Source organism: Medicago truncatula, chromosome 6 (assembly GCF_003473485.1).
Source record: "Medicago truncatula cultivar Jemalong A17 chromosome 6, MtrunA17r5.0-ANR, whole genome shotgun sequence".
NCBI lineage: Eukaryota > Viridiplantae > Streptophyta > Magnoliopsida > Fabales > Fabaceae > Medicago > Medicago truncatula.
In genome coordinates this window covers 32980934-33006594 of record NC_053047.1, presented here as the reverse complement: position 1 = coordinate 33006594, position 25661 = coordinate 32980934, and the positions used below count along the sequence as shown (strand labels likewise).

At 32.6% G+C, this 25661-nt stretch overlaps 1 protein-coding gene and 2 long non-coding RNA genes across 3 annotated transcripts; all 3 read right to left on the bottom strand.

The window, feature by feature from the left end:
- Positions 1-5437: 5437 nt before the first annotated feature.
- On the bottom strand, positions 5438-7301 carry LOC11411622 (uncharacterized). The gene is made up of 4 exons (XR_003013032.2): positions 6765-7301; positions 5949-6019; positions 5741-5838; positions 5438-5540 (listed from the first exon to the last, which is right to left on the bottom strand). It is a non-coding gene; the product is annotated as an uncharacterized lncRNA (long non-coding RNA).
- A 2443-nt stretch (positions 7302-9744) lies between these two features.
- Positions 9745-14566, bottom strand: LOC120576142 (uncharacterized). Its single transcript, XR_005642239.1, has 5 exons — positions 14112-14566; positions 13570-13663; positions 13388-13434; positions 12994-13127; positions 9745-9959 (listed from the first exon to the last, which is right to left on the bottom strand). It is a non-coding gene; the product is annotated as an uncharacterized lncRNA (long non-coding RNA).
- A 4177-nt stretch (positions 14567-18743) lies between these two features.
- Positions 18744-25114, bottom strand: LOC11433214 (prostaglandin E synthase 2). Its single transcript, XM_003619775.4, has 6 exons — positions 24657-25114; positions 22483-22617; positions 22278-22371; positions 20625-20719; positions 19760-19927; positions 18744-19274 (listed from the first exon to the last, which is right to left on the bottom strand). The coding sequence occupies exons 1-6, from the start codon at positions 24979-24981 to the stop codon at positions 19114-19116; spliced, it is 978 nt and encodes a 325-aa protein (XP_003619823.2). The 5' UTR covers positions 24982-25114; the 3' UTR covers positions 18744-19113.
- Between the last annotated feature and the right edge of the window lie 547 nt (positions 25115-25661).

Here is a 25661-nt window from a genome sequence, read left to right as displayed (position 1 = left end):
AACCTAACACTTCAATCTTGGGTACATGTCACTAATAAGAAATCGCTTACACATCAATATAAGTGTGTTTTCAGTGAAATTTGATTCGGTTTTGAGGTTAAATGTCATCTTAACCGTAAGATAAAAAAGTATGTGGGTTGGTTTGGTTCAGTTGGCTTTTAAAATAGAAATCAAATCAAACCAATATAGGTTGGGTTGATTCGGTTGTTGCGGTTTTTGGGATATTACATTTCTCTCCTTTTTAAAGAAATTTCGTCCTCGAAATTTACGCTATAGTTAAAAACTAAAAGATACAATGCTAGCCAATTTCTTTTTAATTCCTGACTACTAATACATTCTTAGTATATCCTGATACATTTCAGTTATTTATGGTGCATGGTGGACTTATTCTTATGAGCTTCCTTTGAAATTCTATTACGAGAACTCCCCTCCTTAAAAATAATGATATTTTTCTTAAACATACTATTAATTGATAAGCTATAATCCTCTTTGTTTAAAAGAGAATGTAGTTCTTAGTCTAGCTAGGGGTTGTTCCTTCTGAATTGGCTCTCTTAAGAATTGCTACAATTCTTTATCATATTAAGAGTCAAGCTTGAGACACTAAGGAAACATCATATCTCTAAACTCCACTAATTGGCTCTTCTATTATATCATAATGACATATAAAGATTTTTACTTAAAAAAAAATCCACCCCATTCTCATAGTATTGTTATAAAGGTTATCTTAGAAGTATCCTCACTCTCTACCTCAATATTATACATTCATCTAATCAATTATAAATAAGAATAGATAAATTAAACTAAACTTCTTATACCATTCACTTAACACAATTCACTTCTCGTTTAATGACATAACGTGTTAATCCTTCAATTTCATATGCAACTAAGACATTAACTATATCCTAGGTGTGATTTACCTTATATATTTCATCAAATCACTTCAACAAGCGAAAAGACGAGCACGTTCCGCTCTTTTTATTATACCAACGTTTGAAAATTATAATCGGTATTTTTTTTATGAAACATTGATTTTGATTATAAGTAAAAATATTAATGTTTGTTGCAGTCAAATTATTTCGCTTATGCTGCTTGTAGTTATCTATATTTTCATTTATTTAGTTTATCAGCAAAGTCTAACACTTCTTTAACAATACCACAAAAACATATATGAATAGAAAAATAAAATAAATGTCATTCCACATAAAATTATCATACAGACATCATATAAAATATAATTAAACTAATAACTTTTATAAAAGGTTAAATTTTACCATATGAATTCTTATTTTAGTTGTTTTGTTCTTTTCAACAGACAAGAATCTCTACCTCTAATTCATAACATAATCTTAGTACTTAGTAAGAACGTATGGGGAAAAAACTCTTACCTTAAACACCGCTTTACTTCCTAGCAACCTCTAAACCACCGTGAAAACGCCGCTTTACTTCCAATCGACCTCTAAATCATCGTGAAGAGTAACTCACAAAGGAGAAAAACTAAAGCTTCAAGAAAAAGGGTCGAACTATTAGAGTTTCGGAAATTTGAACAAAGAATTAAATAGAAATAGAATAACATAATGACTTATGAACTCACCCAAATTTGTGAACAAAGAAGACGCTAGGGAGTGCTTTATTAGCTTATGGAATAAATTGAAAGGACAAGAGACTATAATAATGTCGTGTCACTGAGTGAGGAATTATAAAGAGGGAGATGAGAATAATGGGTGATATTTGTGATGTCGAGAAACCAAGGAGGGATATAATGATCATCTATTAGAAGAACTAAATTTGAGTGCACAAGGATTAAAGTAATGATGGAATGTTTAAGATTTGGAAAATAAAGGCTCGTTTACGTGAAAGGTAAAATGCTCCAAATCAAAGAAGAGTGGCTCGTATTTAATTACCAACTAATTGTGAGAGAATTGGGATAGGCGTGGCTTATTTTCTAGGAACAAAATAACACAATTAATTAATACTGATAACTATGCAAACCTAGTTCAACGTGAGAGAAAGAAATGGAATGGAAGGGTATGGCGTCAGCTTGGTCAATGAAAAATGGGGATACATTCAACTAGTATTGATGGATGAACAACACTGTCTTCTTCTAAAAGAAAACCAAAGAAATTGTGATTTATGAAGAATCCATGATAAGAGTGTGGTTACGTAGGCTGGGTATTAGAACTAGTAACCGTCAAACCTTCACTCCCTATATTGGTCTAATCCATTTTTACGTGCAAATGGATTGGTTTCACATTACTATTATTTCTCTCAAGTAATGGTAATGCCACTACACCCAAGTAATTAGGAGATATTTTGAAGCATTTTGATTAGGCAATTAGACCAAGAAACGTGTGGTATGACCATATCAAAATAGAAAATCAATTAATAAAATAATTAATATAATCCAAATTATTAACTATAAAATAGATTACAAATAAAAATAAAACAATAAATGACTTGAATAAAAATAAATTATGTAAGGAATGATAGCCTATTTTTTTCACACCAAATTGATTAATAAAAAATGAAATAGATGAAATCAGATTCAATTAATAAACCAAAGTAAAGAATGTCAAGATTTTGTAAGGTTTCTCGCACATGATATAAATTGTTGAACAACTAAGTGGCAAGCCAAGAAAATTATTTATAAAAATACATATATAAAATATCGGGATGTTACATTCTTACCCCCTTAAAATAGTTTCGTCCTCGAAACTAGAAATTCAGAAAACTAATTAAGGTAGAGTTTCTTCATAAAAACAAGATCAAAGGATACTAGAATAATTTTATCACAAATAGAGACAAAATAATTGTAAATAAAATTTTGGGGTCTTACAAAGCATCATAAAATAAACAGGAAACAAGAGAGCATCCATAGTTATCAATAGTTATCATAAACTTTGAAGTATTTTGTTTTTGCTAATTGATAAGTAAGTTAATTTTCAATCCTTTATTTTGTTCCTTTAGTCACAATTGTTGCACCCGAAATATATATCATACGCATTTTGTTTTATTATTTCTAGAAGATACTAGAAGAGAAGTAGCAAAGTTAAAACATACATTTTTTATGTTGAAACTTTAGTTTAATAGGCTAGCTTAATTTTTTTTGTAATTTAGTAGAATCCATCAGAATCATGTTCACTACAAAATAATATCTAATTTGCTATCATAATTTGGAAAATCCAGGAAAAAATATTGCTTAAATCCAGGGAATAATATCTGGTAAGCAATAATATTATCTCTTACTAATTTCTTTCATGCTTATCAACGTGTCAATCGTTAGTAAACAGAATTTCCTATTATTTTCCGTGATACAGAACAAAATTGTTAAATGATTACTAATTTGTTTCATGTGTTTCATCCTTATCAATATGTCAATCTTTAGTAAACAGACTGTCCTATCTTTTGATATGCTTATCACTATGTCAATCTTTAGTAAACAAAAAGACCTATTTTTTATGGAGAGAAGTAAACACAACGTGCATAACAAATTAAGCTATTTTTAATGCAAAGCAGTAAACAAGTCGTTTCCTATATCATCATACCCTGTTAAGAGCTGTCCCTCTGGTCTATAAATACATCACAACCTACCACCAATATAATCTCATTCTAAACAAGCATATTCCTTTCTTATGAAACACCAAACAAAAATATCTAGCATATACACCCCACTGTCAGCTATTTCTGGAGGAAAGAAGAACCTGAAGATGTGTGTGCGGGTTGCGTACATTTGGTTAATTCCAAAGAAGAAAGTTCCAACTAACATCATTTTCATGAACATGTTGCTGGTTGATGCAAAGGTTTGTGCAATTTTTCAAAGTTCGATTTAACATGCTTCTTTCTTTTATTTTATTTTATATGGAATTGTCAAAGGTGCCTCTCTTTAGTTTTTTATTTTAACCACATATTTCCTAATGTTGTTGTCATCTATAGGGTGGACGTATCCACACCACGGTTAGAAAAGAATTGGTGGCAAAGTTCAGGTCAATGGTTTTAATGAAGGTCCATATAAGCTAACTTCCCACAAACACAAACTTAGTATGTTGCACAACTCAAATTTTACCAAAAAAGACTTGCCTACTATTACTATCAGTGTTTTTGATTTCATGTTATTCAATGAAATTCTCTCTTCAGATGTCGAGGACACATCTGCTGGTAATACTTCGATTATGATTGTGTGTTGTGCATTACTTATGACTATCTGCACTCCTTGAGAAAATTCTTACAATTGTTTTTACTTTTCATTACAATTTGTGCCTCATTCGTGTAATATAATTTTCATTAACATTGTGTGGATGCATTGATTATTACCTAATATTTGACTGCAGAAACAACCGTATGCATTGCTCTCTGTGGGGTGAAGAACCATATCAATACAACAGGCGAAGAGTTGTCGTGGTTAGCTAAAAAGCTCACAGTTTTGTCAGCATGTTCACCCACAGAGAGCAATGCATACAGTTGTTTCTGCAGTCAAATATTAGGTAATAATCAATGCATCCACACAATGTTAATGAAAATTATATTACACGAGTGAGGCACAGATAAAAATATAAAGCTCACTCTAGATCTTGCAAAGTGAGATCAATCACTTTGCTCTTCCTGCCCTCCTTTTCAGTTTCCCTTACATCACCTATTTCAATGCACAACACACAATCATAATCGAAGTATTATCAGCAGATGTGTCCTCGACATCTGAAGAGAGAATTTCATTGAATGACATGAAATCAAAAACATTGATAGGAATAGTAGGCAATTCCATTTTGGTAAAATTTGAGTTGTGCAACATACTAAGTTTGTGTTTGTGGGAAGTTAGCTTATATGGACCTTCATTAAAACCGACGATTGCATTGCTAAGTTCATATGTACCCCCTTTCTCAACCATTGACCTGAACTTTGCCACCAATTCTTTTCTAACCGTGGCGTGGATACGTCCACCCTATAGATGACAACAACAGTAGGAAATATGTGGTTAAAATAAAAAAACTAAAGAGAGGCACCTTTGACATTTCCATATAAAATAAAATAAAAGAAAGAAGCATGTTAAATCGAACCTAATCTAACTTACCTGTGTCATATTCAACTCAATTATTCATTCAATCATGCGTAAGCAACAAAAAGAGAATGGCAACAAAATAATCAGTGATGACTTTCTGGTGTTGTGATATATATGCTTGTAACTGGTTAATTTAAAAAATAACTTTGAAAAATTGTACAAACCTTTGCATCAACCCGCACACACATATTCAGGTTCTTCTGTATCACGGAAAATAATAGGAGATTCTGTTTACTAACGATTGACATGTTGATAAGCATGAAAGAAATTAGTAACTATTTAAAAATTTCCGTTTATATCGATGAAAAAAAATTGTAACTGGTGTTGTGATATATATGCTTGTAACTGGTTAATTTAAAAAATAACTTTGAAAAATTGTACAAACCTTTGCATCAACCAGCAACATGTTCATGAAAATGATGTTAGTTGGAACTTTCTTCTCTGGAATTAACCAAATGTGAGCAACCCGCACACACATCTTCAGGTTCTTCTGTATCACGGAAAATAATAGGAGATTCTGTTTACTAACGATTGACATGTTGATAAGCATGAAAAAAATTAGTAACTATTTAAAAATTTCCGTTTATATCGATGAAAAAAAATTGGTTGCAATAGGCATATGGACGTTTTAAATTAGGAAGACAATTATATAACATTCTGATACTACAACGAAAAGGAAAGCATACTCACAGTTTCGAAGTCATACTCGACGATGTATGTTCTGTATTTCATTTGTAGCTTGTTGATTGCTTTATCATATTCTGAAACTGGGTTTTTCAAGAGAGGACCTGTCAACGAACGAAAGTGAAATTTTCGTTATGTATAAACAGCAACAACAAAAAAAAAACCGCAACAAAAAAATAATTACATATTTATGAATATGTGTTGAAGTGTTTACCAGTCAGGCAGTGATAGGAGAGGAGAGTTTCTATGTTTCTTCCAGCCATAGGTCAAGAAATAGGATAAAAACTGCAAGACAAATAAAAGAGTTTTGATGATTTGGAGTGAGGAAATTGTTATAGGATGGAGTCGGTTTAGTAAAAGAAAGTAGTCAGGATGAGTAAAACAAAATAAAGCAAAATTCACTCGGTTTAGAAAATAGGAGGAATAGGAGGAACGATTTTTAAAGTTTATCTCTTAATTAAACAATTTAAAAAAAATGAGATTTCTGCAATTTGATATTTTAAACAGGGGTAATACAGTAAAAACAAGCTGTAAATTTAGGTTAAAATTAGGGCAACAATTAACCTTCGGGTTAACTTTAATAAATAAATAAAAGATAAAAGATATATGAAATAATTTAATAGAAGTTTTTTTTGACTGAAAGGGGTTAAAATTTTATTTTTTTGTTATATATTTTTTAATTTGTATAGAATAGTCAAACAATCACTTTTTTAAAGGAGTCAACCGATCACTTATCGTGGGATAAAAAATATTATTTTTCATGTGAAAATTTAAAATTATTTAGTAGTAGAGTCCAGACAGGCACCGATATCTATCCTCTTTTTTTACTGCGCTAATTAATATGCTTATATATTTATTTTTCTATGTTTCTTCATTTATACTACACCCTACCAACATTTTACTAAGCTCTAAACTAACATCAATGATCAGAACCAAACAAAGAACATCAATTATTTAAAAACGTGAAGAGGAAGGAGAGACCAACGATATGGTGACGATATATCTGAATGAAAAACATTTTCAAAGTTACCTTTTTGTATCTAATACTTCCGATACCAGGGAAAGCTCTAAAGATTTGCATTTTTTTTCCTCTATTTTTTTGATGATTTGCATTTTCAATGTGGCTTTATTTCCATATTGTTTGCACCTTCTCTTGGTACTTTGATCTATCTAATGCCTTATTTCCATATTTCCATATGGCTTTATTTCCATATTTCCATATTTTCAAGAAACCTAGCACTCTTCAATACAGAAATCAAAATTGTTAAATATAGAGTTCATCGTCAAAGTGTAAGATGTGTTCATCATCTCAATTGACACCACACTCTCAATCAATGTCCACAAAAAAAAAGAGGAAAATAAAAATGGTGGTTGAAACATACATAATAAGAGTAGAGTTTAACAATAGTATTCAAACCTCTCCACCCCTTCCATTGGCACAACATTTCTCTTCTTCCATCATTTTGTTTGACTTCGGTTAGGATATGTATTTAGGCCACCATTGGAGGGTGGCCTCTATCTCTCTTTCTCCACCCCATTTTCACATTGAACAAATACCAATAGAAAAAAAAATAGATGTAACACATACAATAAATATAATTAGAAAATAGAAAATCACATACATATTTATGAAAAATACAAAATCAGGATATAGAACATACTTTAAAACAACACAGAATGTTAGGAAGAATATCAGGACCATCAATCAACTCTTGCAAGAGGTAGAGAGCCCCTGTGGATATAAAAGAACACTGTCATTATTAAAAAAATAAAATTAACATAAGAACTCTTCAAAGCATAACTTGCATATATATACTCTAACTGTTGCACATAGAGGATTAACCAAAAAAGCACATTCATGATGGTAATATAATTTGTTCCTAAGGAGTTCAAATGCATATAAGGGAAAAAACAATAATAAAAAGTTTGTAAGAAGAAGTTAGAAACTTTGAAGCAAATAAACAGATCAAAAATTACCATCAAATTTCATATTTGATTTTCCGGTTTATGTGATTGTAAACTGCAATTGAGAAAAGAAATTATGTAACCGTGTGTGGTAGTTGTAATTGTGATTTCCAAACCACAATAAAAAAAAGTAAATCAGACATAAAAACTTAACATCAATTACTCTCATATAACAGTGAAATTAAAGAGAAACTTATCATTACCTTCATTGTTCCCCATGCCCTTCAACCAAATCACTAAGAGTATATAGCCCCTGGATACCGACAGAGAACATTAAACTGTAAAACCTATAACACTAACCATATTTGCATTGAAAAATACCAAAAAGCCACAAAATAAAAAAAAAAGTTTAGACATGACAAAATTTGATTAATCATAATGAAAACTGGATTGAATAAATCAATAAAATTTCAACACAAAAAATAATTCATAAGAAAAAGAAAAAAAAAACAGAATTTTCGAGGGCAACGGTGATGCCAATTTCCATTGCGTGAGCGTCATTTGTTTTCATGCTTGAGTCTCGCCGGTTCATGTATGTGTAGTGAATGCACCCTTATCTACCACACTAATCTCCCTCCCTACCCGTTTCTTTTCTGTTTTCAATCTCACTGAGAGTCCACCATGTAATGCTGCTCCCTCGAGAAAAACAATTTAACCATGGTCCTTGAACCATAGTTAAGGACCATGGTTAAATGTTTAAATAGTTAAGGGTGCGCATTACATGGTAGACTATCAGGGGATTGAAAACAGAAAAGAAACGGGTAGAGAGAAAGAGAAATAGATTAGTGTGGTGGATAAGGGTGCGCTCACTGTACATACATGAACCAGGAAACTCAAGCATATGAGAATGAACCAGGAGACTCAAGCATGAGAACGAACCAGGAGACTCAAGCATGAGAACAAATGTCACTCATGTAGTGGAAATTGGCATGAAAGAGCGAAGTAGTAGTATAAGCAAGCTTGACAGTGGAAACAATATGGAAACAAAGCCACGTTGAAAATGCAAATCTTCAAAAAAAAAAATAGAGGGAAAAAAATGCAAATCTTTAGAGTTTTCAATGGTATTGGAAAGTATTAGATACAAAAAAAGGTAACTTTGAAAATGTTTTTCATTTAGATATATCCTTGATCTCTCTTTCCTCTTCATGTTTTTAATTAATTGATGTTCTTGTTTGGTTCTGGTCATTGATGTTAATTTATAGCTTATTATAGCTTAGTAAAATGTTGGTAGGGTGTAGTATAAACGAAGAAACGTAGAAAAATAAATATATATAAACATGTTAATTACTACAGTAGAAAAAACGGACAGATGGACGCTAGTAATAATAATAATAATAATTTATCATGAACTTGTCTAATTTTTCTAACACTAATTTAAGATGAATTTTAAGCTTTTTAAATTACTAGTTTAACTTTCAAGAGTCTAGTTATTTTTAGTCCATTAATTATGGGATGTTACATATGTTCTCTATAACATGTATGTCATTTTGGATAAAATATTGATCATCAGTGCATGAGTAGATGACTTAAATAATTAGTGTAGAACTTGGTTAGGGGCTGTTCCAACTCAGTCAAACCTTGCTCATGTTGTTTGTTTCCCTTTTGTTTTCTCATGAAGATGTTTTTCAGTTAAAAAATAATAATTTTGTCTTATCATTTTGCTAACCTAAAATTATAAAATCTAAAATATAGCTCTCAACAATTATACGCATCTTGCATTTTTCGTCAAGAAAATATTAGTGCATAACTGCATCTAATTATGAGATTAGATTGCACTACACACTTCAATTATATTTTTCTTGCACAAATAAAATGTTGACTCAATTTCTAGTCATTTTTAGAGAATCGTATAAAGAGCCTTGTGGTGACTTCAACCAACAAGTCAGTATAGATGAAATCATATCTAACAAAACCAAAAAAAAAAACTAAACTGAGTGAATTTAAAAAAGCTTACAAATTAAATCTTCAAATAATAAATTTGTCTAGGCTGAATTGCCAAGTAAAACCATTCAAATAAAATTGTGTACATTTTGTTAAAAATAAAAAAATTGTCTAAACTGAAATTCCAAATTAAAACATTCAAATAAATTTATAAATGTTGAAGTGCCGAATTAAACCAAAGTCATGTAATACAATCATTGATTGACAAATAAAATCCTCCTTTTTTGCAGATCCATCTACCATTTGACAATTGAATCCTTTTATTTTTCTTCCACATCCTTCCGGTGTTCACATGTTTTTTCCAGTGATTTTTTTAAAGCTGCAAGTCAGAAAAATATAATTTATAATGAATTATAAATTTGTTTGAAGTAGACAGAAAATATTCAGAAGGGGCTTACTTCTACACAGTCATAATCATTTTTTCTTCCACATTCTTTCATCCAGGCTACAACCCAGACTCCGCAGTCGTTAATGGAAATGAAAAGACTAGTAGTAGATTTATTCACCATAATGTAAGAAGACTAAGTGAATGAAACTTACAATCCATATCTCTGACTTATGAGTCCTCTAGAGATAATGTTCTTCTCTAACTTGATTCCGCAATCATAAAATGAATCCTCTGTAAACATTTTCTCCAAAAATAGTGATTGTATATATAGCAATGTTAACTTTAGTATTTGTTAGGTAAAGAGAAGAGAAAATTGAACAATAATGAGTTATAAATATCAATCTCAAGACATCTCTCTTTCTAAGAGACTTTCTTTCATCACATGGTGTTGAATCCAACACATACATATTTCTTTCACTAAAATCGAGAACCACGAAATACCAATGCACATCTTGATAATTCATAGGAATGAAAATTTGCAAAAGTTAGGTAAAAAAAACTTTTATGAAACTAATGTACTTAATTATGTAAGAAACTAGTTGAAAATGGTATAGCAAGCATACTATAGTATTTAGTACATCTCATAAATCACACTTTCGAACGTACTCTATTTTTCTCGTGAAATAAAAGACTTAACAAATTTTGTAATTATAGTAAAATGAAACATAAAATATGTAGATTATGTACCCCAAACTTTGTTGGTAGGTACTCCATGCTCCATTTAAGTTAACTAAATATAAAATACCATTATGCAATTTATAACTGATCTCCTGGTCAATCGGACAATCGTACATCGGAGTCTTGAGGGTTTTTCGATATCCCACGACCCCAAGTTCACTTTTTGGCAGTATTTCCTCCCTGTGTAAGTGTCAGTAACAATGTTGACGATGAAAATAAATAGTTGTATGTAATTTTATTAAGGTATGTAATTTAATTTAATAAAATTCATACAACTATTTATTTTCATTGTCAACATGTGTTACACAGGGAGGAAATACTGGCAAAAAGTGAACTTGGGGTCGTGGGATATCGAAAAAACCCGCAAGACTCGAATGCCTGATTGTCCGGTTGACCAGAAGGTCATTTATAATTTGCATAATGGTATTTAATATTTAGTTAACTTTAATAGAGCATAACATGTATTATTGGTTTTCTGGTTACCATATAGATCATTAATTTAGTGTGTTGTAAACTAACACACCAAGAAAGATATTACGAAACATCTCTGTGGTACCTACCAACAAAGTTTATAGTACATACTCTAAATATTTTATGTTTTATTTTACTATAATTACAAAATTTATTTAGTCTTTTATTTCATTTACATGAAACTTTTTTTGTTTCACATGAAAGCAATATGCACTTGATTGGATGCACAGTGCTAAGGTTGTAAGAGAGTTTTATCATAATGACTTCATGAGAAGAATATAATACGTTCGAAATGTGTGATTTATGAGATTTACTCAATACTATAGTATGCATGTTATACCATTTTCATTCAGCTAGTTTTTTTACATAATTAAGTATATTAATTTCATAAAAGTTTGTTTTTACAACTTTTGCAGAATTTCATTCCTATGAATGATCGAGGTGTGCATTGGTATCTCATGGTTGTTGATTTTAGTGAAAGAAAGATGTATGTGTTGGATTCAGCATCAACTGATGAAAGAAAGTTGCTTAGACAGAGAGATGTCTTGAGATTGGTATTTATAACAAATTATTTTTCAATTTTCCCTTCTTTTTTCTAACAAATACTAAAGTTAACATTACTATGCAATCGTTATTTTTGGAGGAAATGTTTATAGATGATTCATTTTATGATTGCGGAATCAAGTTATAGAAGCACATTATCTCCAGAGGACTCATAAGTCAGAGATATGGATTGTAAGTTTCATTCACTTAGTCTTCTTACATTATGGTGAATAAATCTACTACTAGTCTTTTCATTTCTATTTTTGATTTCCAGTAACGACTGCGGAGTCTGGATTGCAGCCTGGATGAAAGAATGTGGCAGAAAAAATTACTATGATTGTGTAGGTAAGCACTTCTAAATATTTTTTATGTCTACTTCAAACAAATTTATAATTCATAATAAATTATATTTTTCTGGCTTACAGCTTTAAGGTTTATTACTTTTTGTGGTTAACTTTTTTTATTAGGATACACAACATGATTTGGTTATATAAGTTGTGGAACAGTTGCTATATTTAATCTACCATTGTAATGTGTGCACTATTAATTACAATACAAAGACGGAAAAAATCACCGAAAAAGCATGTGAACGCAGGAAGGATGTGGAAGAAAAAAAGAATTTAATTGTCAAATGGTGGATGGTTCTGCAAAAAAGGAGGAATTTAGTAGTCAACCAATGATTGTATTACACGACACGACCTTGGGTTAATTCGGCACCTCAACATTTACAAATTTATTTAAATGTTTTAATTTGGCATTTCTTACTAGACATATTTTTTGTTTTTTTTTTTTTTTACAAATGTAGACAATTTTATTTGAATGGTTTAACTTGGCAATTCAGCCCAGACAGATTTATTTGAATAGTATAATTTGGAAGCTTTTTAAATTTCATGTCTCAGTTCAGTTTTTTCTCGTTGGTTTTGTTAGATGTGATTTCTTCTCTATTAACTTGTTGTAGCGATAATTACGTTGGTTGAAGTCACCATAAGACTCTTTATATGAGCCTCTAAAAATGACATAGAAATTGAGTCAACATTATGAAAGAATATTTCATCAAAACATTTTAAAGAATTAGATGCAATTATGCACTAATATAACTTTAGTTGTTTATACTGAGCATCAATTATTTCAGCATGTTTGGCTGAATAACTGACATTATGTTGATGACTATTTCATGTTGTCACCCACAAGTGCAGAATTTAGATAAAGAAAGTTAAATACTTTATAATGAACATGAAGTGAAATTAAGAAGAGTCAAATCCATGAGAAATACCTGAGAGTTATTTATTGCCAAAGTGAGTTTTGAGGTTATATCACTGTGTTAATGTCAATTCCTAAGAACAAATCCATCAAATTTTAAGCTTCAAATATAGCTGGTCCAAATAACCTAGTAAGCTTGTTCAAAACCTGTGACGAAAACATATGAGCAACATTAACTCGTATTTCCCAAAGGATGGGCACAGAGAGAGCCAAAAACCAGTGACCGAATTTTCATCGATATCATCTCGTTCATATTTTAGCCGCTCCAACACATTATTTAACAATATTAAATCAGTTTACTGCACATGCTAGCATTTTGCAGATGCCATACTTGTTGTAAATTTGCAGCTTTAGTTTTGTATTCAAAAGCTATATATCTAAATATACACATTCATCTACACACAAACCTTTACGAGTGCTGATTTACACCGTTGATACTATCACCAGCCACACCCTACAATAGATATCACAAGCAAAAAATTAATAAGAAATAAGGTTTGCATAATAATCTGAACACTAATGGCATGATAATTTTAAAAGTTCGAAATTAATTGAATATAGAGAAACTGAAAATCAGATCAGAGGTGACCTCTTCAACTGTCTTTTCTCTAAGTCATTCAAAGTTTTCGGGCTATGATCTCCGCTTGAGCTTCTGATTAATTGAATATAGAGCTTCTGATTATCTGTAACCACAAATAGGGAGAGAAGACACCACAATCAACGAACACAATAAAATTGAGTAAAAAAATCGTCAAATCGAACCACATTAGCAACTATATCCCAGAGGCCATACATATTCATATCCTTTTCTTAATAATTTATTTAAGAATAATTTTGACTACTGTAACATTATTTTCTTTCTCTAATTTATCAAAAATCTAACATTTCTTTATCTAACATCACAAACATATAAAGCATAATGAAATAAAATGAGATATATTATTTCAGATCAAATCCTCATAAACACATACCATATAAAACTTAATTAAAATAATCAGTTTTATAAAAGAATAAATTTTACCACGTAAAGAAATATTTTAATTGTTTTTCTTTTCAAAAACAAGAATTTCTACTTATAATTCATAACATATCCCTAGTACTTAATATAGACATATGGGAAAAAGCCCTTACCATTGACGCTTTTCTTCCTAGTAGAACAACTCTAAATCAAGGCACGTCGATCTTTGCTCCGTTAAGTTTATACTTGATTTTTCGTTGAACAAAACAAGGCAAGGTGATAAGATGCTTAACATAATATGATGAGAACGCAAAAGAAGCTGCCGTGATTCCCAAAATTGGAGCATGAAAGGAAAATGGTAAACGGTTAATTATGTAATATGGGATTGGGGTGATAATTGTGTAACTTGAGAAAGTTTTTCTACGTGAAAGTTAAACGGATGCCAAGAGTTAGAGAAGAGTGACTCGTGGAACTGATTGTGAGATAATTGGAATATGCAGCTAATGTGTGCTTGTTTTTAGGAGCCAAATAACTATCTCTTTGACTCCACAATTTAAGGCAACAAAGTGGCATATAAAGGGAGGAATATGGCAACTAAAATCTCTAATAACTAGCATTATACTCACGATAAAAGAACATGGGTGAACATAAGTTTGTTATCTATTGTTTCTCTCAATGTGCAACATATTTAATTGGGCGATTAGGCTACAACATAACGTGTACTATATGCATGACCATGTCAACATAGAAATAGAAGACTATTTCATGTAAACAAAAAATAAATCACAAATAAAAATACATCAATAGAGAACTAGAATAAAAAGAAATTACGCAAGATATAATTATCATATTTTTATCACATCAATTTTTTATTTTTTTTAACAAGTCAAAATAAGATATATATTAACAACTAAAAGTCTTCTCTAGCACAAAGAGTGCATTAAGAAGCAAAACAAAGTTTACAACAATAAAACAACCTGTCCGAAATTAAAAAAGCAGTGATAAAAAACCTCAGCCTATCCCTAAACAAACAAGGGGATGCTGCCACCATAAATGATAATCAAAAAGAAGCACACATTTTTAGCTTTCAACCAACGAAGAGAGTACATCTTAACCAACGAAGAGAGTACACCGTTTATAAATGACATGTGAAATAAATAAATATAATCTAGTGTTAAGTGAGTAAGATAACAATATATTTTTCATTTAATCTAATGGGTATAATCAACTTTGGCATAGTAGGAAAAAACTCAATGAGAGTTGTTGTTGACAGATATGCATTGGCTGTGTCACAGTAGTAATTTACTAAAATGCCCTTCGGCAGTTAATTGCTTAATAAAAATGAAATAGATGGAGTCAAATTCTAAAATTTAACCGAAGTAGGGAATTGTTATGATTTTCTTAAATTTTTCACACATAAAATAAATTGTTGAACAACTAAATGACATATAAAAATATTTATTTAAAATTACATGTATAAAATATCGAGACGTTACACAAGACGTCAACGGTGAGATGATCGATCATTAAACAAAGGAAAATGTTAACAAGTGTTACGGGGATATCAGTTAAGGAAATAAATATAGTATTATTGTATTAGAAGTTGAGCATTCAATTCCTCAAAAGTCTAAAAAGTGTTATTTTTAATTTAAAACTTTTATTGTTTGCTTTCTTAAACATAAACGGTGTCGCTTTCAAGCTAGACTTGAAGAAAGCGTTTGATAATGTCAGATGGGATTTCCTTAAGTCTTACCTTCACGATTTTGGTTTTCCAGACATCACCATCAAACTCATCATGCACTGTGTCACCTCCTCCACTTTTTCTATTTTATGGAACGGTAACAAAATGCCCCCTTTCAAGCCCACCCATGGTCTCAGACAAGGTGACCCGCTCTCTCCTTATCTTTTCATTCTTTGCATGGAGAAGCTTTCTATCGCTATAAATAATGCTGTAAGCCAAGGAAGTTGGGAACCTATTCACATCACTAATGGAGGACCCCAGATGTCTCACCTTCTGTTTGCAGATGATGTGCTTCTTTTCACTAAGGCAAAAAAATTCCCAATTTCATTTCATCACTGATTTGTTTGATAGATTTAGCAGGGCATCAGGTTTGAAGATTAATATTTCCAAGTCTAGAGCTTTTTATTCTTCAGGGACACCGCAAGCAAAGATCAACAACCTTACATCTATATCTGGCATTCGCAGCACAACTTCTCTTGGCAAGTACCTGGGTTTCCCTATGCTTAAGGGACGCCCTAAAAGAAGTGATTTCCATTTCATCATTGAAAAAATGCAAACCAAGTTGGCTTCTTGGAAGAACCGCCTTCTAAACAGAACAGGTCGACTTGCTCTAGCAACTTCGGTACTATCTTCCATCCCTTCCTACTACATGCAAATTAATTGGCTTCCGCAAAACATTTGTGATTCCATTGATCAAACAACTCGTAATTTTATTTGGCATGGTTCTAGTAACAAGGGTATTCACTTGGTAAGTTGGAAGAAAATTACGACTCCAAAACAGTATGGTGGTTTGTGTATTAGAACAGCTCGAAACGCCAACACTTGTCTTATTGGGAAGCTGGTTTGGAATATGGTACAAGCCACTAATAAGTTATGGGTGCATCTTCTTTCTGCTAAATATTCAACAGGGCCTAATGTCCTTCAAGCGAAAGCTTCCGGTAACAGTTCACCTTCTTGGGCAGCTATCATTCGTGCTAAGGATATTCTCAAAAATGGTTATGCTTGGCGGCCAGGCTCGGGTTCATCCTCCTTTTGGTTCAGCAATTGGTGCCACCATGGACTCCTTGGGTCTTTGATTCCGGTTATTGATATTCATGTCATTCACCTAACGGTTAAGGATGTCATAAGCTCCAATAGTCACCACACCCAATCCCTCTACACTTCCCTTCCACAATCAATAGTTGATACTGTAAACAACTATCAAGCTAGCTTCAATTCAACCGTTGATGATGCGTTTATTTGGAATCATAACAAGAACGGTGTTTACTCTACAAAAAGTGGTTACTCTTGGCTTCTCTCCATCACGGATTCACAAAACACTCTTAACACCGGATTTTCTTGGTCTTGGATTTGGAAATTACAGGTACCAGAGAAGTACAAATTTCTGCTTTGGCTGGCAATGCATGACGCGGTGCCAACACTAACTGTGCTTCATCATAGGAACATAGTTGAGTCTGCAACCTGTGGTAGATGCGGAGAAGAAGATGAATCGTTTATACACTGTATTCGGGACTGCAAATTTTCAAAAGTCATCTGGCAAAAGCTTAATTTCACCGACTCGAATTTTTTCAATACCAACTGCGCAAAAGGTTGGATAAAAAGCAACGCATACAACAACCGCTCAACCATCTTCCTGGCTTCTCTTTGGTGGAGTTGGTTGCACCGAAACAACATGTGCTTCAACAACGATGTATGGTCCCTCACGCATTTGAAAGTCAGCATCTATAACTCAGCCGAAGCCATCAAAAAAGGTTTTCAAACTGTTGTCATTGCTGCTGGTTCAGATCGATGGATTTCATGGAAAAGCAGAAATTTTAATTGCCACATCCTCAATGTCGACGGCAGCTGTCTTGGCACACCAACTCGTGCTGGTTATGGAGGCTTAATACGCAACAGCGCGGGGCTATTCCTGAAGGGGTTCTCCGGGCTCATTCACGGCTCAACATGCATTATACAAGCGGAGTTCACAACCATCCTTGAAGGATTCTGCATGGCAATTGAGGAATTAGTGTGCTTCTCAGACTCTCAGATTTCAGTCAATCTTGTTTCAGGCGAGGTATCTAAATTCCATGCCTATGCAGTGATAATTCAAGATATCAATGATATAATAGCTTCCCACAACTTCAGGATCTTTCACACTCTTAGAGAAGGAAACCGCGGCGCAGACTTCTTAGCCAAGATCGGAGCCACATCAACTGCACCCTTCTTGGAACACCAGTCCCCTCCTCTTGATCTCATCGGCATGCTTAAAATTGATGCTTCGGGAACCTGTTTTCTGAGAACTTAATTTTCTTTTGTCCTGCTTTCTTTTTTCTGTAATTTTTAGCTATTGTAACCAAAAAAAAAAAACATAAACGGTGTCCCAGAGACATCGGTTAGCATGACCCTTAAACAAATAAAATTGCACACTTTCCTCTTTACCTCACTGATCATTACATGGGGATGTGTGGCTGCACTTGCCTCCCACGAACCTTAATTTTGTTAAAGACAGAGATATTTGTACAATTAATTTGTGACAATTTTTTTAGCAACATTCTTCTTCTTTTTGATATAATGTTACACCGCTCAATATCGTTTTACTTGATACATATTTTTTAAATTTGACCATTGAATTGTATGTGTATATCATATATAAATCATTCATGTAAATTTTTCAAAAATCTAAAATTATTTGATATGTTATAATGGTTTATGCCCTTTTATATAACATCATAAATGAATCATAAACCTTTGACAAAGATATATTCTCTGTTGGTATCAATTTCTCTCAAGGCATTGGGAGTATAAATAGTGGCATTGGGTGAGACTACAAGAAAAACCAATTTCGCTATTTTCAGCGTCATTTGTGAAGACAAGTGAATAAAGACGAGGCTAGAAAGGAATTCAAAAATAGTGAATGGGAAGTTGTGACAAGTTTGATTTTATGGTCAGTTTGTATAGTCTTGATTTGCGCATTTATAACATAAGTGTGGGAGAAGCCAAGGTTCAACTTCAAAGCATATTTACATCTTATTCAAGATTTACTTGCATCTCACTGATCATTGAGATCAACAACAACACTCCATATTTAACTCAAACAAGTGCTTATGTGTGTATTAATTTGATCAAAGCCAGTGTTTTAAACATCACAGGCACGCAGATATTGCCTTTATTCTTGGTTACAGCTCAAAGATCTCTTTAATCTTTACAATAGGAGTAGCTGCAACATGTATTAAAACATTTTTGTAAAGAATCAATTGATCAGCTAAACTTCGCCTATATTTAACCCCCATAACCACCGCATGGTAGTATCTTTCTAAATAGCCAAATAGGTTGTTAACTTAGAAACCAAAATGTGTTTCCTTCCAACAACTGAAGGCAAAACCCAAAGAGTGTAGAATAAGATTGATGCAAAAAATATATCGATGGAGTTTGGACTCAATAATATCCTAGTTTTAGGCTTTAATCCTGGATGGCTCTCCCACAACGCTCTCCATTCTTGTGTACCACTCACCAATACGTGTGTGGTCCACCATATCCTTACCAGACCTCAAATAGCGTATGGGTCTTAGAACTCCAAAGACAGCCAGATCGGCGAAGTTAGGCTTAGACCCTCCTGAAAAGACAACAAAGTAATCATTATATCATGTCCAAAGAATGCAAAATGATTATTTATTACAATAACACTAAGAAAATTGTAGTAAACTGAAGAAACATCTGAAACTTTTTTTATAGCTGACCTCACAAATAGACCTGAAAAGTACTTATTTTGAATGGTTTAGGTGCGCGTTCTTAATTATGAATACTCTTTTAAGGTTTAAATAAATCAAATGAATGGGTGCAGTGCAAATATTATAAAGTTCCCATCATTCCAAAATCAAAACTAATTAGGTAATACAAATGGAAACTTCAAGACCAAAATTTTGACATGCAAAGGATACATCAACCCATAATTTGTTTGATACTGATTTGCTTGGAAAAAATCAACAAAAGGGAAAATAAAAATATCAAAGCATTTTAAATTATCTCAAGCTTCAGTTTCAGAAGTGTGCATGCTCTTGCATATATAATAGTCTTCTTAACCAAAAGGGGAACACATACCAAGGAACTCACGGCCATTCAGAGCATCTACCCATGTTTCTGCTGCCTCATAGAGAGCAGCACGCTCATCGGTAATGTTATATTTCTTCTTTAGCTTCTTGGACACAAAATACATAGCTGCAGCTCCAGCATACTTCACCGAAATTTTTTCCATATAGCTAAAATTGCCTAAATAACAACAATAAAAAGGGAATAAATTATCCATTTATCACACATTACCCCCATTTGAAAAAATATAGGCCAAAGAAAGAAGTTCAAACAAAAGTCAAATGAAATAAATTCAGCATTTGCATGTGAGGTGGTAGATATACATGGCATGAAAGCAGAAAAAACAATAAGCAATTACATAAGTCCACATATATCTGTATGTGCATATGAGGGGGAAAAAGAGAAGGAAAAAACCCATGCAGTGGTAATGTTGCCCAAGAAATTGCCCTAATACAGATTGAGCAATAATAAAACATATAGGAAAATGTTAACCATCAATAAAATGCCCAAAAGTTCCCAAACAACAAAGAATTTTATGACGTCAGTAGAAATAATGTTTATTTCTTGACTCTTGTAAAGGACACTGTTCCAATGCATGCTTATTGAGATATTAGAATCAACTTCATATAGCAGAGAACTTGGTGAAAAGAAATATAAAAAACCAAACGCTCAACTAAACAACAACAAAAATACTTACTACCTGATACCTCTGTTCCTTATTATAAGAGACAATTCACTTTTTAGGTTCATTGGATAATTGATGTATATGGTCTATAATATAGATCAAATACATCAGTTATTCAATGAACCTCAAAAATGAATTGTCTCCTATAAATGGAGGTAGTATAAAACCATAGCAAAGACTTGTGCAACTTACCATTGGACGTGATATAGTCAAAGGACTCAAGAGCTTCAGAGGTATTTCGGTATATATTAGGTGACAGAACGTGTACCAGATGATTATCAACCCACCTACATCAAAAGAATAAAATATTAGTGTGGTATATAAACATCAGGACTCAATAATTTCTCCAGGTTATTTCTGTCCGAGTTTCCTGTAACAAGTTTAAAAATTGCTTACAGCAACTCAAATTGCCAATATTCATCTTTCTTGTAATCCAAGTCGAGTGTCAAATTATTGAAAATTCAATTCTAAACTATAAATATTGGGTGCTAAATTTAGCATCTAGTTAAAAAAGTACAGTGGTGTGCCCAGACACAAGTAGACAATTAGCAATGTCCACTCCATAGTCTACACCTAAGGGCCCATTTACTTTGGAACAATTGTCTTGCATTTCCGGAAACAATGAAAATGACTTGCTTGTTAAAAAGTAAAACTAATACAAATTTTAGGAAATGAAAATAATAAATGTTGTCACAGTAAACGGGCCCTAACATTTCTTGTTTAAACAAATGGGAGTGACTGCGAATTTGCGTTCATGGGTAGAGCTATAGTAAAAACATATCGCCAAGGATGTGAAAAGGAGAAATAATATATTTATTTCTTACTAAATAATTAAAAATCTACGTTGAAAAACATGATAAGTATGTATAATTTGAAGCTGCCAAGAGCCCCCTTTCATATAACATAGTGCATCCCATGATTCAGGTGAACCAACAATACAAATTACGAGAATCAAAACTCAAAAGTAAACAACTGAAAGAAAGAAAAAAAATTGATTGAAATCTTACCCATAAACAGAATTAGTAAATTACTCTCTTTATCCCTAATTTTAAGACCTTTGTTGCATATTAGTGTCCCTCAATATAAGACCCTTTACAAACTTACATATGCATTAATTATATCTTTACAAAAATACCCCTATTTAATTTACAATTGGGAAAAGTACATTATTTTTTTCTCTCTTATGATGTCATTAAATGTAGGGATACTTATGTAAAAGTAGCACATATTTTTTACAAATCTATCGATACAACTACTTTTCTTAATCTCCATGAAATTTGTTAAGAGAGTCTATTAATAAGGTACAAAGGGAGTACAATAATGCACAGACATGAGATTCCTAACAAGTAGTGTGTGATAAAGAATGACTGAAATCAAACTGTCATATCATACCAAGAAAGATGAGAATCAACATGATCATGCAGAACAAGAGCAGTATCTTATTGTATACTGTTTTAACACAACAAATGCCCGATGATAAATATGCTTGTTAGCACAACAGTACACCACATTTTATGCCTATTCTATATTTAAAAAGATGAGTGAATTATTTCATAATCATCACTGAGTACCACCAAATAAAGTTTTTCAATCCTAAAGGACATGATTCAAGGAAAGAGAGAACAAAAGGCCAAGGAAGGAAGAAAGAAAGAAAGAAAGGTTCCTCTGCACAACACACACAGCATCTTTGCCATAGATGATTCAAATCAATGTGTGAAAACAACTTCAAATTGGAAAAATGAAAATCAATCAGACTTACAAGGATTTCTTCACATTACCCTCTTACATTTATCAAAGCATGTTTTATTGAAAGATACAACAGGACCAAGAGAAATAGAACCATACCGCCTCCATTTGGTCTCTTCGTCGACCTCATCCTCAGAGGTTGAATCTGCCTTTTTCTTAGACAGGATCTTCTCTCCAAGCTTGTCAATTATAGCTACCAAAGAAAACACAATAATAGTGAAAAAGTTACAGCAAGTCTTATTTAGTAGGAACAAGTCCATTCAGCAAACTTCACAATCAATTTTCAAGGGAGAATGTGGAAAACCTGATGAGTCATTTAGCTGCTCGCCATCTATCATTATTATTGGAACCTTCTTATATTCAGACCATTTGATTTCTTTCTTGCTAAGCGGATTGACCTCCACAACTTTGTATGGTATGTCATAGTAATCCAAAAATGCTGGTAAAGCAAACAAAACTCTCAGCAACAGAAGCTAGAAAATGCTGTGAAATCCCAAAGAAAAAACTATAGCAACAAAAACAAAAGATTGAAAAATGGGGGGCGGAGGGGGGAATTCGCAAGAAATAATTTTCCAATGGAACTGAAACCAGGTGAAATTTCTCTTCCATTTCAAAATAAAAATACTATAAAACAGTTAGCTTTTGTACAGACAAAATTAACCAAAAGTATTATATTTACTCCCTCCGTCTCATTTTAATTGTCACTTTTGCATTTTCTCTTTTTCTCAAAATAATTGTCACTTTAGATTACCAACGCCACATTATTTTTTTATCCACTAATATACCCTTATTTATTGAATTTCACCCAACTTAACTACTCCACTAACTACAATTAATAAGGGTGTTTTAGTAAATGACACTAATTTTACCATTGAAATCAACTCAACTAATCATTTCCTTAAGAATCGCACAACACCGAAATGCAACAGTTAAAATGAGACAGAGGGAGTACTCGTTGTTATGGATCTGGAATTGGCCCTGCAGGCTGCTACAGTGGCCAGCCCAATTCCCAGGTTTCCAACACAAGCACAACTAATCAAGGCACATGCAGATTTTGGAAGACATTAACCAAATGATTGTTTAAAACTATATATTAACCATACAACTATTTCAGTTACACAGATAGCTTCTCCGTCCTCACTCCTCACGGCTTGATTATATAAATCGAACATCATTTCAAGTCAAAGTTTTCATAATTTAGAACACTCATGCTCCTAAATCTAGACTGACATTTCAAATTGAAAATGTATCCGGTGTCCAGCACGTGTCAATGCCATCCACCGACACGCCACTAAATGTAATTACATTCAATCACTTTCATTATGTGTTAGTGCTAGTGTCGTGTAAGGTATCCGTGTTTGTACTTGAGTGTAGGTGTTCACCAACATCATTAACATCCGATATGATCCACCGCCTCCATCTACCACCTAACAACTTCAATCCTTTAATTATTCAACGGTGAGATTCTCTCTTTCTAGCACATATATTAAGGGACTGTTTGGATTGACTAATTAGATCTTATCTACTAACATAAGTTTTGTGAGACTGTTTTGGAGAACATTTGAGAACAGCTTATGACATTTTTAATGAGCTTTTTTTAGCTTACCCTCATAAGTTCTCCAAAATAACTTATGAAAACAGCTTATAGCATATACATAAGTGCTTATCATGGTGAGCGCTTGTACTATAAGCTGCACCCAAGTTGTTTATCCAAACAAGCCCCACCCAAGTCCACATTGAACTCTCATTTTTCATGTTTATCTTACCATTCTACACTACACACCCCAGAAGAAAAACAAAAACACTTTTTATCTCTCTTCCTAGTTATCACTAGTTCCACATTCGTAACAGCCTGAATTGATTTTGGAGGTGTAAAATTGATACTACTGACATGTTTGGTTGCTATCGAGTAGAGTTGATTTTGACTACAAAATTGAGTTGAAGTTAAGGTGATGTAAGTTTGTATACATTCATGTAAAAGTAAGTTGAACAAAAAATTTGAGTGTAAAAATCAGTTCTAAAATTAGAATCTACAATTACTAATTCCAAGTGGGATAAATTCTGAAGGCAAAACCAATTCTTCCAGAGGTGCCAAATGTGTCAAAATCAATTCTACAACTCTAAAATCAATTATAGCTCATCCAAAAGTGGATCCAAACATACCTGTAGCTTTTGAGTCTAAACATAATTTTTACACTAACACTTATCTTTCGGTCACTCTGACGTAAGTGTACCAAATCATAAACCACTTTACATTCAACTCACTTAGAAGTAAAATCAATTTTTGTCATAGCAGAACCAAAATGCACATAAATCCTATCAATATGTTTCTAATTTTTCCAATTGACAAAAACTAAATAAATATCAATTCAATTCAACAACTCCGAATCAAAAACATTATAACAAATAAACAATTCCGAGAAATCCAAAACCACTGATCAACGATTCCGAATCAACAATGGAAATCAGCGTTTATACCTTTCACTTTGTTACAGAACGGACAAGCCTCATACTGGTAAAGAACGACTTCATTTGGCAAAGCATCAGACGGAGGAGGTTCCTTAGCGAGCACTTCCTGAGAGAGAGACGAAGCAGCGAACAACGCACCGGTGACACCGAGAGATGTTCCGGCGGCAACGGCGATGGCGGAAGAAAACAAACGGCGGCGAGATGGAGATGAGCCGGCGGTGGTGCCGTAGAAAGTGGATTGCAGAAAACGGTTAGGGAGGGCGATGGAGGTGGCGGAGCCGTCGCGTGCCGCGGCGAGGGTTCTGTAGAGTAAAACGGAGGAAGCTCTTCTCATAGTGTGAGTGAGATTCAAAACCACGCAGATCTTGAATTTTGATTTTTTTATTTTCTTACTTTTTGTGATTGTTGAACAAGTTAGAAAGGGTTTAGAATGTCGTTTTGAGGGTTTTAGCTTTTAGGTGTCCTTTCTATGCACACACAATATAGATGGTTGACGTGTACAAAAGTTGTTTTTACATGAGGTCTTTCTTTCATAGACACAAACTCGTAGTAATATTTAATTAGGCTTGATCAAAATTAAAATAGAAATAATATTAATGGTGTGAATAATTCTTAAAAAAAAAAAAACAATTAAATGATGTGAATAAATGATGCACACTTGATTGAGTACAATCCAAATAAATATATTTAGGTGCACGCACAAAATCAATAAAAAGTTAACGGAAAGTAAAATTACAATATATCAATTGGGTGGATCATGAGAAAAAAACCACTAGATTAAATAGATGATTCAGATTTATCCAATTAAAAATAAAAATATATACAACTACTCACATTCAATCTTATTGGTTTCCACCTATGTTACAATATATGTGTTGTAATTCTTCGTTCACAATCAGACATGACTCTTTCCTATAATTATTTGGACTGAATCAAGAAAATCTTAAAATCAAATTATGAACTTTAAAATTAAAAAATTTCGTCTTCTTCAAAATGAGAAGGAAAAATGAAACT

What these genes read in the sequence shown, in the direction of transcription:
- LOC11433214 (XM_003619775.4), bottom strand. Translation starts at nt 24,981, where the DNA reads ATGAGAAGAGCTTCCTCCGTTTTACTCTACAGAACCCTCGCCGCGGCA. An exon ending in GAAGAGACCAAATGGAGGCG is followed by an intron (nt 20,720 to 22,277) that starts GTATGGTTCTAT and finishes CTTTTGATGTAG; the next exon opens with GTGGGTTGATAATCATCTGG. An exon ending in GAATGGCCGTGAGTTCCTTG is followed by an intron (nt 19,275 to 19,759) that starts GTATGTGTTCCC and finishes TTGTCTTTTCAG; the next exon opens with GAGGGTCTAAGCCTAACTTC.